This window comes from Rhinoraja longicauda, chromosome 27 (assembly GCF_053455715.1).
Source record: "Rhinoraja longicauda isolate Sanriku21f chromosome 27, sRhiLon1.1, whole genome shotgun sequence".
NCBI lineage: Eukaryota > Metazoa > Chordata > Chondrichthyes > Rajiformes > Arhynchobatidae > Rhinoraja > Rhinoraja longicauda.
In genome coordinates, this window is record NC_135979.1 from 24,914,210 (window position 1) to 24,926,938 (window position 12,729).

Genomic DNA, 12,729 nt, shown 5'->3' on the forward strand with positions numbered 1-12,729 from the left:
ACTAGGCAAATAACAAAAAGGGAAATATCAACCATCCTGACATTGCCTGGCTACAGGAGTTGGGTAAAAGGGGTGAAGATACAAAGGCACAGCATCTCAATGAGTTCAATGAGGAAGTACATGTTCCCATATTTGGTGAAGAATGAGCCAAATTAAAATAAGCAAAGTCAGGGGAATAGTTTGTAACAATAACCATAACATAAAAAATGTTATGACCAAGGTAACTTTGGGAAAGGCTGTTTTTCAGGAACTACAGAATCCAAGAGCTGTCTTGTGCCAAAATGCAAATGACAACTTTACATCCAACAAGTTGAAACCTTAACCAGTACCAAATTCTAATAATCAAAAGATACAGCAGCTATGACAAATAGAGTTCTGTTACAGTTCAAATCTTGGCAATACACAAAAATACAATAGTCACACAATTTTATTATTGTTGCCCCGGATGTGGCAAAATGCACAATTTTAGATGTTGGAAACTTAAAAGCATTTTAGACACTGAAACGCCCAATACGAGAGAATGCAGGAGCTGGAACCTTGAGTAAAAAGCAAATTACTGGTGGAACACAGCAGGTCAGGCAACATCTGTGGAGAAAAAATGGATAGACTGAAGAAGGGTACCGACTCGAAACATACAAACAGATACTGCCTGCCCATTAACACATCCAGCATAGTGGCGCAGCTGGTAGAGCTGTTGCCTCACAGCCACAGAGATTCGGGTTGCATCTTGACCTTGGATACGGTCTGTGTGGCGTTTGCACGATCTCTATGTGACAGGGTGGATTTCCTCCAGGTGTTCCGGTTTCATTTCCACATTGCAAAGACGTGCAGGTTTGTATGTTAATCAGCCTCTGTAAAATTGCCCTCCATATGTAGGGAGTGGACAAGAAATTGAGATGACATTGAACTGGCGTGATCAGGTGATCGACGGTTGGTGTGTACTTGGTGAGTCGAAGGCTCATTTCCAAGCTTCCAGGCTAATCTCAAACAAAACTGTTTTTACTCCAAAAACATGCAGCATTGAATTAACTGTTTATTACTCGGTGATATTTCTCCAGAAATCTGTACAGCGGTTCAATTGTGCCATCGTCAAAAAAAATTGTGTCTGGTAAGAAAGCTGCCGCCAAATGTCACCAAGGCAAAATGTGAAATACCGATGCTTCATCAGACTTTTCAGACCATTGCCCCATGTCCGAGATTCATGGCTGAAAATAAGGTAGATTCTAAATACCAACAACTTTCAGGTCTAAAATCAGTCATGTCAAGTAGGAGCTGAGCAACACCAATGTGTTAATTTAAATTTGTGCTTGGATAGACGAGAACAATATTGTCCATCAGATGGCACCAAAACAGGTTTGAAAAATTACCCATTTAACACCAGAAGATGGTGAGCAGGGAAGAAAAAAAAAATCAAACTGATTCTCATGAACTTCATTTCATATTTGTCAATGTGACACCTCAGGTATTACAACTGTACTTAAAAAATACTTCCATTCCTCAAAGACTAAGATTACTTTTGTGGATACATTGCAAAAATAGGTAAACGGGAACTGCGGGATAATTTTCTCTGCTACTTGTTTGCTCCTATACGTCACTAACTCTACGTTGAGAAGGTAATAGCAGCCTTAGTCCTGATACCCTAACTAACAACAGAAGTTTGGGATTTCAAGTGGAACATCATTGTCTTTCTTGGAAGAGCCATCAGGCAACTTCTAACTTAACATGCATTGAAACATGCATTGGAATTATAAATGGATAATTGAAGTGTTATATCCTAGCCTTTCTATCCATGACGTAATGTATTACTGCATCAGTAATGGCTAATTATTGAGACTATCGTGTTGAAATGCCTTTTAAATGTTGTTTAATGCGTCTTAACATTACACCAGCACTCAGTTTTAGATTAACACTCGCAGTTTTAGACTAGCAGACAATACTGTAGCATCAAGTGTGTCAAATTTTTCTTCCTCCAGGCTCTCTAACATTAAGTGTAAATGAAACTTTGCACATCTCTTGTTAAGAATCGCAATACGGTTTTTTAAATAAATAATTGCTGCCATTCTATCAACACACTGCCTTTCAGCCATTCCATTGAAAAAATAGTTGCAAAACGACCATTAAAAATATGCCGTCAGGTAGCTGTGTAGCCAAGATTACAACATTATGGCATAGTTTGCATGGATGAATCAGGATGGACGCACACGAAAGATGCAATGTGGTGTAACACTCAGCAGCTGCTCCTTTAAATCTGTTTGAACATGTTTGTTCCAACCTTGCAGACTAACAGAAGACATTCTCATCTACAAGAAAAAATACAAATTTAATTTAGTATCCAAGCCCCATCATAAGCAATTCACAGGACCATTGATAACTAACCATTCCAGCACTTGGCATGGTTTTACTAATCTTGTCAACTGGGTACAAAGGCAAAAAGACAAAGGGGAAGTGGAATCTTGCATCAGGGACTTTGTCACAGCTCAGTCACTTTATTGACAAATCACTTTCCGGGAACATCATAAACAGATTACCATTAAAACAAAAATATCTTTCATCTGCCGTTTCCGAAGAATCCAATCGGATTAACCAGAAGAAACTGGATTCATTTCCAGGAATGTAGAGGTTATAGCAAAACTTTGTTAATGGTGAAAAACAACATTGCCTGTTGCCAAAAGAGCAGAAAACTAACGCAAGAAGTGATAATAAAGGGAAACCTATCTGCCATCAGATAGATCCTTGACTTTTTGATGCAATAGACCCAATCAGTGAAGACAGGTGACAACATCTCCTCCACAATAATCTTCAACATCGGTGCCCCGCAAGGATGTGTTCTCAGTCCCCCCACTATGCTCACTCTACACTCACGGACGTGTTTGGCAAATTCAGCTCTAACTCCAACTACAAGTTTGCAGATGACACTACTGTGGTGGGCCAGATCACAAATAATGATGAGACAGAGTACAGGAAGGAGACAGAGAACATCGTAAAATGGTTTCAGGACAATAACCTCGCCCTCAATGTCAGCAAGCCGAAGGAGCTGGTTATTTACTCCATGAAGCGTGGAGGAGTACATGCCCCAATAAGCATCAAAGATGGCGGAGTGGAAGGTTGACTGAATGCAAGCTTTTCATCATAAGTATTATCAGCAATCTGTTGTGGACTAACCACATCGATAAGAGAGCAAGGAGGCACATCACGTCTCTACTTCCTCAGGAGACTGCCCCCTTGTATTTAAAAGAAACAAAAAGCAGTACATAACAGTGCATTAACACTTCAGTTTCCTGCTAGTATTTTGCAATAAGCATTCAGTGCCCAATCGCCAGCCACAGAGATAAAAAGACTGCCTCTCTGGTTCTAATGATCTTTTTTAAAGCATTACGTTTTCCAACTGTGTCCAATGTCTTTCCAGATTGGTCTACGGAAGAGGGCCCACAAGAAGATGACCGTGTAGCTCCAAAGAATCTCACGCCAGATCCTGCACTCTGACATGTTTCAATGTAATTGAAATTAATAATTACTCACCAAAACCCGGATACCTTCTTTTTCAACAGGAGCTTTGTCATAGGTGGCCTCACAAACTCGGACCAGTGTGGTAACACCGTACATTTTGAGCTCCTGGAAGGTACAATAATAGTTCACATTGAACGAGTTCTGGAGAATTAGCTGTGCCATTGGAAACACACATATCCATAATTCTGTCATAATTTCTCTCCGTATCAGAGAATATATCTAGCAAAACAAACAATAATATATCAAATGCAAAACTATTTAAATCTTTTGTTTACATGCACAAAATTAATGACGCTAATGCATTTCTGAGAATTAATTTTCGAACATCGGCCCAAGGCTATTCTGTAGATGGTAATCTGTGATCATTTAGCATGATTACACACAAGAAGCAAACAAAATCGCAAGTACATTGCAGAAGTGTCAAATGAGTTATTAGTGTCTAACAAGCTGTGGCTACCATTTAGTAGCAACATTGAAGTGTTTGCTGTTTTAACACAGTATTCTCAGAGGCTGCCTCCTGCACCAGTGCAGAAAAGGTATCAATGACTCATTATTTCCCTCTAACCTCTCCTTTAGAGCGGATGGGGAGGGTGCTTGGGCAAGAAAAGGGAGGGTGTCACAGAAGGGTAAATGGGGGTGCTTATAGAAGTTACCAAAAATTGGAGAATTCAATATTCATACTGCTGGGCTGTAAGCTGCCCAGGCAAATATGAGTTGTTGTTCCTCTAGTTTGCGTGTGACCTCACCCTCGTGATGGAGGGCGCACAGGACAGAAAGGTTCTCCCCCCCCCCCCCCCCCCTCCCCTCCCCTCCCCCTGTATCCTTTCTCCAGCCTCACAATTTTGCAACTTTTCTATCCTCAAGCTTCATAATTTGCAACTCTGCATCATTTTGGCTTGCACCTGGTTTCCCCCCCCCCCCCATCTCTGGCCTTTGTCCAACAATATGCCTATCGGAAAAAAAACGTCCACCTTTTACCTATTATCCCTTACCAAATAGGTATTACCAGCCATTACTATTACCGGCTACGTTAGGTCCTGCCCTCCACTCTTCCAGCTTTCTTTCCCGCCTACCCTGTGCAATCATTCTGAAGAAGGGCCCTGACCCGCATGTTCTCCAGGGATGCTGCCTGACCTGCAGAGTTATTCCAGCATTGTGTATCTTTCTTCGGTAAACCAGCATCTGCAGTTCCTTGTTATTATATTTGTGAACTAAGTTGGAATAGAAGATAAATGTGCTTTTACCTCAGTGAACTTGTTGCGGGTGGCATCAGTTGGGTTGTGTGTGATGAGAAATCTCATGCTCTCGGAACATATTTCTACTGGGGCTGGGCGGTTCATTGTGGCTGCAATGCTTAAATTTCAATTTTTTTTTTTTTAAATGGGAGAGACTAGTCAGAACCGAGTTTGTTTTCACTGTTGGTGCTTGTGCTTTTAAACCTCCACTCACAGCTGGATTTAGCACACAGGATGTCAAGTCCAGTTTAACCTGGCACTTTTTAAGTTGGTGTCTGTGCAATGGTGCTTCTCAAAGCATCCAAGTGCACAAAACACAAGTAGATTTACCCCATCCAGACAAGGTCACCGAAAGAGCAGCCGTTCTCTGCGTCTCACAAATTATCCAATCTTAAATCCAGTATCGAGAGGAATCCCAGTCTGTTGAGGCCACTTTTCCGTTTAAGGTAATTTCCCAATGGCGTAGTTGAAAGCAGAGACCACGTTCACTTGTCTGCAAGGAGGCCGTGCTGTGCTTGGCAATAGTCACTGCTGCCCTTCAGAAACTCCATAAATGAGCAACCGGAAATACCGCTGAATTGCTGTGGAGGAAGAGGAAGAATCACTTAGAAACAGGTCCAGCCAAAAATATATTAACCATTCTTAATGTTTTTAATAATGATGGAATAGAATGGCAATAAACTCAAGCAATAACGGTCATGCACAATTAAGACATATATCGCACGGCAATCAGTTTGTCAGTTGTGTTCAGGATTTTCAACCCAAACATCCCAAAATATGCGTGTATTTTGTAAAGCCTCCCTTCAGCCTTTCTTGGAGCCACTGTGACGTTTGGGAATCAACAAGGTTTCCTTCAGTGTTTTACTTAAATTGATTATTCTTTACATACAAACCCTATCTAGCCAGTGAGATTTTGAGACCAACATTACATCCAAAGCCATATTGCCTTTGCCACATGCCCACATACATAAAGTTCTCAGCAGCAATAATGAAAACAGGCTTATTTCCACTGACAATAACTAGCCAAATAAACATGTAATAGAAATGCCCTTTATAGCTTTAAAAACATAGTTGTGCCATTGGAAACACACATACATATCCATAATTCTGTCACAATTTCCCTCCATGTCAGAGAATATATTTAGCAAAACAAGCAAAGATATATCATATGCAAAACCACAGCCTCAGTAATAAAAATCGAAATACACAAACTTCGAATAGACAAAAAAGAACGTTTCGTTCGTTTGGTTAACAAAATCAGGAAGAAAGAAATAAAAACGGCCTATTTCTGCTGCAAAATAATCAAGAGAGCCCACAAGCTTAGGGCTGACAGGAAACTTTAGTTCTCATCTTGGCAGCAGTTTGAATTATTCAAATTAAAACTAAACTTCCCTAACCATCCATGCCCAAGGTTCAACTTAAACTGCTCAATTTAGCAAGCTCCTGTAAATCTGAAAGGCAGCTTAAGGTCTGCAATTACATGGCAGACTAGTCTTACACACACACACACACACACACACACACACACGGCACGGAGCCTTTCAGCACGAGCTGTTAACCAAAACTCAAAATATGAAGCCCAGCTACATGTTTAATGTTTGAGTGAATTTTGTTCTGATGGTACATCAGCACTTCCAAATAAATTACAAGGATCAGCTTTTAAATATATTTGCACACCCAATTGGCAGATTAAATGTATACCTATTTGGACATTGCCACATACTAATGCCAAAGATAAACTGGTAAATTGGCTGATTCTGGATTTTAGAAAAAACAATGCAAAGTAAGAAAGGGTCATAAAATAATATCATTTTAGAAATCTCATATTAAAGGGCATATCTTTGAGGCAGTAGATCGCAGACAATCCAGCAGAAATAAGGAACTTGTCAAAAGAATGACAGCTTCGAGGTTAGACTGCCCCTGAGCAATGAATTCTAACCAGAAATAAGTTTTGGGTTAGAATATTCTTTGTAAGAATGGGTTAATAAAGTAGACAAAATGTGTTGCCTTCAAAGCCCAGAACATCTCCAAGGTTCTGCATCTGTAAGCATCATCCTGATGGTTATAAAAAGGTTAGCTGTGTACTCCACAAGCCTCCATACTTTCAGTGTTAAACAGATTAAACAATGCAGCCTGCTGAGTAGTCTTTTAGCGACAGGTCAAGTTGCCCAAGCCAGCAGAGCAGCCTGAAGCAAGCCACAAAACTTAAAAGCAATTGTGCAGCTGCAAGTTCGCACACATTATTTTACTGTCGTCTGTGGGCTGTCAGAGCCCTGAATTGGTCGTGACATAAATGGCTCCTTTCCTCTGGAATATTTTGGCTCTGCTACTGTAACCTGCAATTAAGGTTTTCTCTGGTTACTAAACATCAAATTTACTTCCTGCATCATTCTGTTCTGGTTACATAATAGAAACTTCTTTCGACAGAGAATATTGTGCCCTATCTGTACAAAATCCCCTCAGTAAATAGTACAATGTATAGCAATCAACATCAAAATGTGGTTAAATATTAAGCAATAGTACTAAAGTTTAAAAACACATCATGCCTAAAGCCGGTTCACACCACAGTTCCCATTGATGACATTTTCACAAATGACACCATCAAAAATATTTTTTCCTAACATCCTTAACTTTTTGTTTTTTTAAACTTTGTAACAAGTCGGTATAATAAGTCATCTTCCTCTTTGCATCTCCTTTGGTTCTATTTCCATTTTGACCTACCGTGTTGCCGTTCCATTTTGTTTCCCAAGAAACTGGCTGTCATTTAAAGTGGAAAAACATTACAGCTGCACAACCTCTCTCTGAATGTCGACAAGACGAAGGGGATGATTGGCGACTTCAGAAGGGCTGGAGCAACTCACTCCCCCTTGCAGGTTGACGGCAGGATAGTGGAGAGAGTGCACAGTTTCAAGTTCCATGGAGTGCACATCACAGACAATCTCTCCTGGAGTCAGAACCTCCTCCTCAGTGAAGAAGGCTCAACAACGCCTGTACTTCCTAAGGAGGCTAAGGAGAGTTGGTCTGGGTACATCCATTCTCTCCAGATGCACAATCGAGTCCATTCTGACCTGCTGCATCACTGTCTAGCATGGGAGCTGTTCAGCTGCCGACAGGAAGGCCCTGCAGCGTGTTGTGAAGACAGCCCAGCACATCACTGGGACCAGATTCCCTGCCATCAGTAACATTCACAGAGGAAGGTGCAAAAGTAAAGCCTGCAGCATCATGAGGGACTCCTCTCACCCCTTCCAAGGTCTATTTGACTCGCTGCCTTCTGGAAGAAGGCTGAGGAGCATTAGCTGCAGAACCACCAGGTTCAGGAACAGCTTTTTCCCCTCGAGCTGTTCATCTACTGAACTGTCCCACCTGAATTGGGGGGGGGGGGGGGGGGTTAGCACCTCACCTACCACTCTGCACTTTATAATCTCATTTAATGTGCAATCAATAATTTACCTGCTCTCATTGATGGTTTTAAATTCACCATTTACATGCTTTAAATTCTAGGTTAAATGCTTTACCTTTTACCATTTACATGCTGTAATCCCCTGTCCATATGTATTGCATGGTATTGCACTGTCTAATTGTATTGTACTGTATCGTATTGTACTGCACTGTCATCCCCTGTCTATATGTTTTGCATTTGTATTGCACTATGGCCCCCAGAGGCATTCTGTTTCAACCCATTCGTTGCATGATCTGTAAGGAGCAGAATGACAAATAAACTAAATACAAATACAAATAGAAAAAAAACAAGAAGATCTACCAAGTGTGCAAAACAGTGTACTGGAGAAACTCAGCGGGTCAGGGAGCATCTATGGAAGGAATGGACAGGCCATGTTTTGGAACAGCACCCTTCTTCAGTCTGTCCATTCCCTTCACAGATGCTACCTAACCTGCTTAGTTACGTCAGCGCATTGTGTTTTACTCACGATTCCAACACTGTAGTCCCCTTTTCCTCCAGATCTACAAAATGTCTTGTTAGATGTCAGCAAGGATCAGGGACAGAAGAGCAAATAATCAGGGGACGTAATAAGAGTAATCGAAACATGGCATTTACCAGAGAGCATAGAACAGCAGCCTTTTGAACTTTGAATAAACCTGAATGTGCATACAAATGTGTGAATCAAGAGGCAACAAGTCTGTACTGGCTAGTTGATCTCAGCAGCAATGGCAGATGGGGTTCAATTTCAGAAGAACATTGATCAAACACTTTTCCATTTGATCTTAACCAACGATTCACACAAATTTGATATTAATATCACGCCATTGTTATGTCATACTTGATGAGTTAAAAGCCTTCCAACACCTACCACATACGCTGTCTTCAAGGACGACAACACTATACATCTTTACCCCGACACCTTTCTATCTTCATGAATGTAGAAAAATAAAATTATATGGAAGGGCTCTGAAAGTGGTAGCGGTTCTTCAGTGCTTCCCGAATGTCTACCTGGGTGATCCCAAATGGGCTGTTGGTAACAGGCTATTTCACCGTGAGGTCCAGAACAGGAACTTGGAAAAGGGACTTCTCCAGATAAGATTTATATTCTCCCCCTACTCTAAAAAGATATCATCTCAGGTTAATAATAGCTCACAATTTTTATAAATCATATTGCAGAAAGTAATTACAAAACAACTTGCACATCAACTACACCTTGGATAGAAATTCTATCTGCTCTTAAATATCTCTGGATATATGCATGGTTCTGGAATGCATGCATTGTAAAGCTCCCAGTTCAAAGACATCAGCTGCTCTTCCTACTGACTGATTAGACATTCCTCAACAATTTTTCCTCTCAGCATGTGGACCATAAAACGGTTTACAATGTCAGCCGCAACCTTTATCTGCATTAAAACCTGCCTCACAAACTTCTAAAATTGTTGAAGAAACCAGTTCAATAAATCTCCAAAAGGCTACTGTAAAGACCACTCATAGCAGGTTTTTAAACTGAAATGCTGTTCTATTTCTAATATACCATTAAACTGAAAACTAGTGTGATTAAATTTCAATGGAGGCAGAGAGAGATCTATGTAGAATTATTTTACCAGCAGATTCTCACCTATGTTTTACCTCAGCTCCATTATGAAGAGAACAACTCGGCTGCCGTCTGGAATTCATGAAGTGCAGATGAGAAAGTTAAAAAGGCTTCAACAAATCATAGCCAAAACCCTTTGCAGCAACTTAGAAACTTACCTCAGAAGTATTGTGAAATCCTGAGTATGAGTATGAATTAAAATGCTGTTTTCCTGTGGTTTGTACTCAAGTCTCTAATTATGGTCCCTAACTGAAATTTTTATTTCCTCAATCATCTGAAAGTAATCACACTTTGTTTACAGTCCAGATCTCAATGCTGCTGCCCTATTTTAATTATTTATTTGCAGCTGCCAAATTCAACACAAAGTTAACAGTTCAGAAAATTAAAATCTTATCTATATATTCCCAAATAGATGTGGAGTTTCAAATAAAGAGGATGATACATGCTACAACGTCGATTTTGCTTAACGTTCTAACGGCAGAATGTAAATAATATGAACACAGAAAGCCTGCCTGCAGGTACTTAAAAATCATTGCAGGAAACATATCTTTAAATTTCAAAATAAATGAAACAAAAATATCACACTATCACTACTTCCCCACCTACTCCATCTGCCCGTCACCCAGAAATTCCTCCCATTGGGTCTTGTTTCCCCCCCATAAAGTTAAAGCCACAACATTATTTCTCAACTACCCTCCAATCCAATCAGTAGACTAAATCTCTGTTACGGGAAATAGACACGGTAAACAGAAAGAACCTACGCTCTCATACTTTTAAACACGACAAATATATCGCTCCCATGTTATCCTTTCATCTGATGAAAATAGCCTTGACAGTCTATTGCCATTGCTATAATTTTGGAAATTATAGAAAATGGTGGAATTACTTGAGTGCTGTCATAAGAGGTCAGATTCCAGATTCAGGGACAGTTTCTGCCCAACTGTTATCAGGCAAATGAACCATCCTATCACCGACTGGAGGAGCGGCCCCGAAACTACCTCATTGGAGATCCTTGGACTATCTTTAATCGGTTATTACTGGACTTTAACTTGCACTAAATGTTATTCCCTTTATCCTGAATGTGTACACTGTGGACGGTTTGACTGTAATCATGCACAGTCTTTCCGTTGACTGAATAGCACGTAACAAAGGGGCTTTTTACGGTATCAATAAACTAAATAAACGTGACAAACTAAACTAAAAATTCTTAGATAAGTGCTTGGGATGCTTGCATTTATTAGTTGAGGTTCAGAAGCCAACTCAGAGGTCAAGTTAAACTAATTAAATTATATCAAACATGAATATAGCATGAGTAGGGCTCAGAAATAGATGTTATGGGTGGCCAGAGAACTATCCAAAAGCGAAGTATTGGAGATGATGACAAGAATTTATATACTAAAACTCTCGTTTGTTTGTTCCTGTACTGCAGCCAAAACGGTACACGATAGCGAGACAATTTTCAGCCCACCTTACTCACTGTCGTCCCTTTGGTGCTAATGGGGGAAGGGGAGGGGGTGGAGGGGGGGAAGGGGGAGGGGAGGAGGGAGGAGTGGAGGGGGTGAAGGGAGGGGAGGGGGAAGGTAGGGGGAGAAGAGGAGGGGGAGGAGAGGAGAGGGTGCTGCACCAATGCAGGAGAGGTTTGCGCCCAACGGGTCCACTTGGTCTAGTTTGAAATAAACTAGGTCAGAATTTGAGTATTAAAATATATAATTTTATTGCTAATAAACATTGGAATGGCAGTGCTGTTGATTTTAAAAACCTGTCAAAATATATATTAGCTGTTCTACGCCTACTGCCACAAAATAGCAACAACTAAGGTGAAGTGTTTGAGCAATGAGAGATTGGAAAGGTTGGTTATTTTCTTTGGAACAGAGGAGGTGAAGAACATAGAGACGATGTATTGTAAGAAATTCTTCCCCATAACAGAAGTGTGAAAAACTGGAGGACTTTAGTGGCCCAAAGGGGATGTTTCACGTTGTACAACTCTAACTCAAAACTTCCGAACAACTTTAATTAGCTAGAGTTTGCTCTCGGGTGATTGTCACATGATTTACAAATTCTTGGTGCATCAAACAAATTTGATATTCTCAAATTTGATATTTTTCAATCAAATGAATAAAGCCTCCATGATTTCTCAAAGATTCATTATGTTATTAACCAAACAACTGACACTTGAGCTTGAAAGCAAAATGAAATCACTGGTCTGGCTATATAAAATTGGAAACTTTTATTAAAATGTACACGTTGTACTTTACAAGCTTTGTTGGAGGCAGTTTTGTGAAATGCCAGACTAATGCCAACTTGCTGAACACAGCACTGCAGGTCTTCATCGGGCTGTTTCTCTTGATTCCTACTCACTAACCTCCTACGCTGTAAAGAATCTGACTCCGTATGCATTGAAAATGTAGAAATATAAAGACAAAAAGGAAGATTTTAGGAATTAGATCCACAACAGCTAACACAAAACAATTAAATTAGGGGGACAATGTCACTGTCACAGATGCAGTAAAATGCAAAACAGTTACTTGAACACAGACCAACATTAATAAAAATTGAGATAGTTAAGACAAAGGGTAGAGTTATGCTTTTGCATTTTCGCAACTGGACAATACTATTATCCCAGAACATTACTTGGCAAAATATATACTTTACACAAACTATTCAGGAAATTAATACAGGGCGACACGGAGGCATAGCCATAGAGCTACTGCCTTACAGCGACAGAAACCCGGGTTCGATCCCGACTACGGGTGCTGTCTGTACCTGTTCTCACCATGACCTGCATGGGTTTTCTTCAAGATCTCCGGTTTCCTCTCACACTGCAAAGACCTACAGGTTTGTACGTTAATTGGATTGGTACAATTGTGTGTGTAGGGTAAAGTTAATGTGCGGGGATAGCTGGTCAGTGAGGACTCAGTGGGCCGAAGGATCTGTTTCTCACTGTATCTCTAAAC

General features: G+C 40.4%; 1 protein-coding gene across 2 annotated transcripts in view; it reads right to left on the minus strand.

Annotated features, from left to right (window-relative positions):
• Positions 1 to 12,729, minus strand: part of LOC144606923 (protein tyrosine phosphatase type IVA 2-like) — a 62,195-nt gene that overhangs the window by 9,491 nt on the left and 39,975 nt on the right. For both annotated transcript variants that reach the window (XM_078423422.1, XM_078423423.1), the window contains 2 exons: positions 4,752 to 5,323; positions 3,520 to 3,612 (listed from right to left, as the gene is read on the minus strand). In XM_078423422.1, coding sequence (XP_078279548.1) covers positions 3,520 to 3,612; positions 4,752 to 4,847 — 189 coding nt within the window. In that variant the 5' untranslated portion in view covers positions 4,848 to 5,323. The remainder of the gene's footprint in view (positions 1 to 3,519; positions 3,613 to 4,751; positions 5,324 to 12,729) is intronic.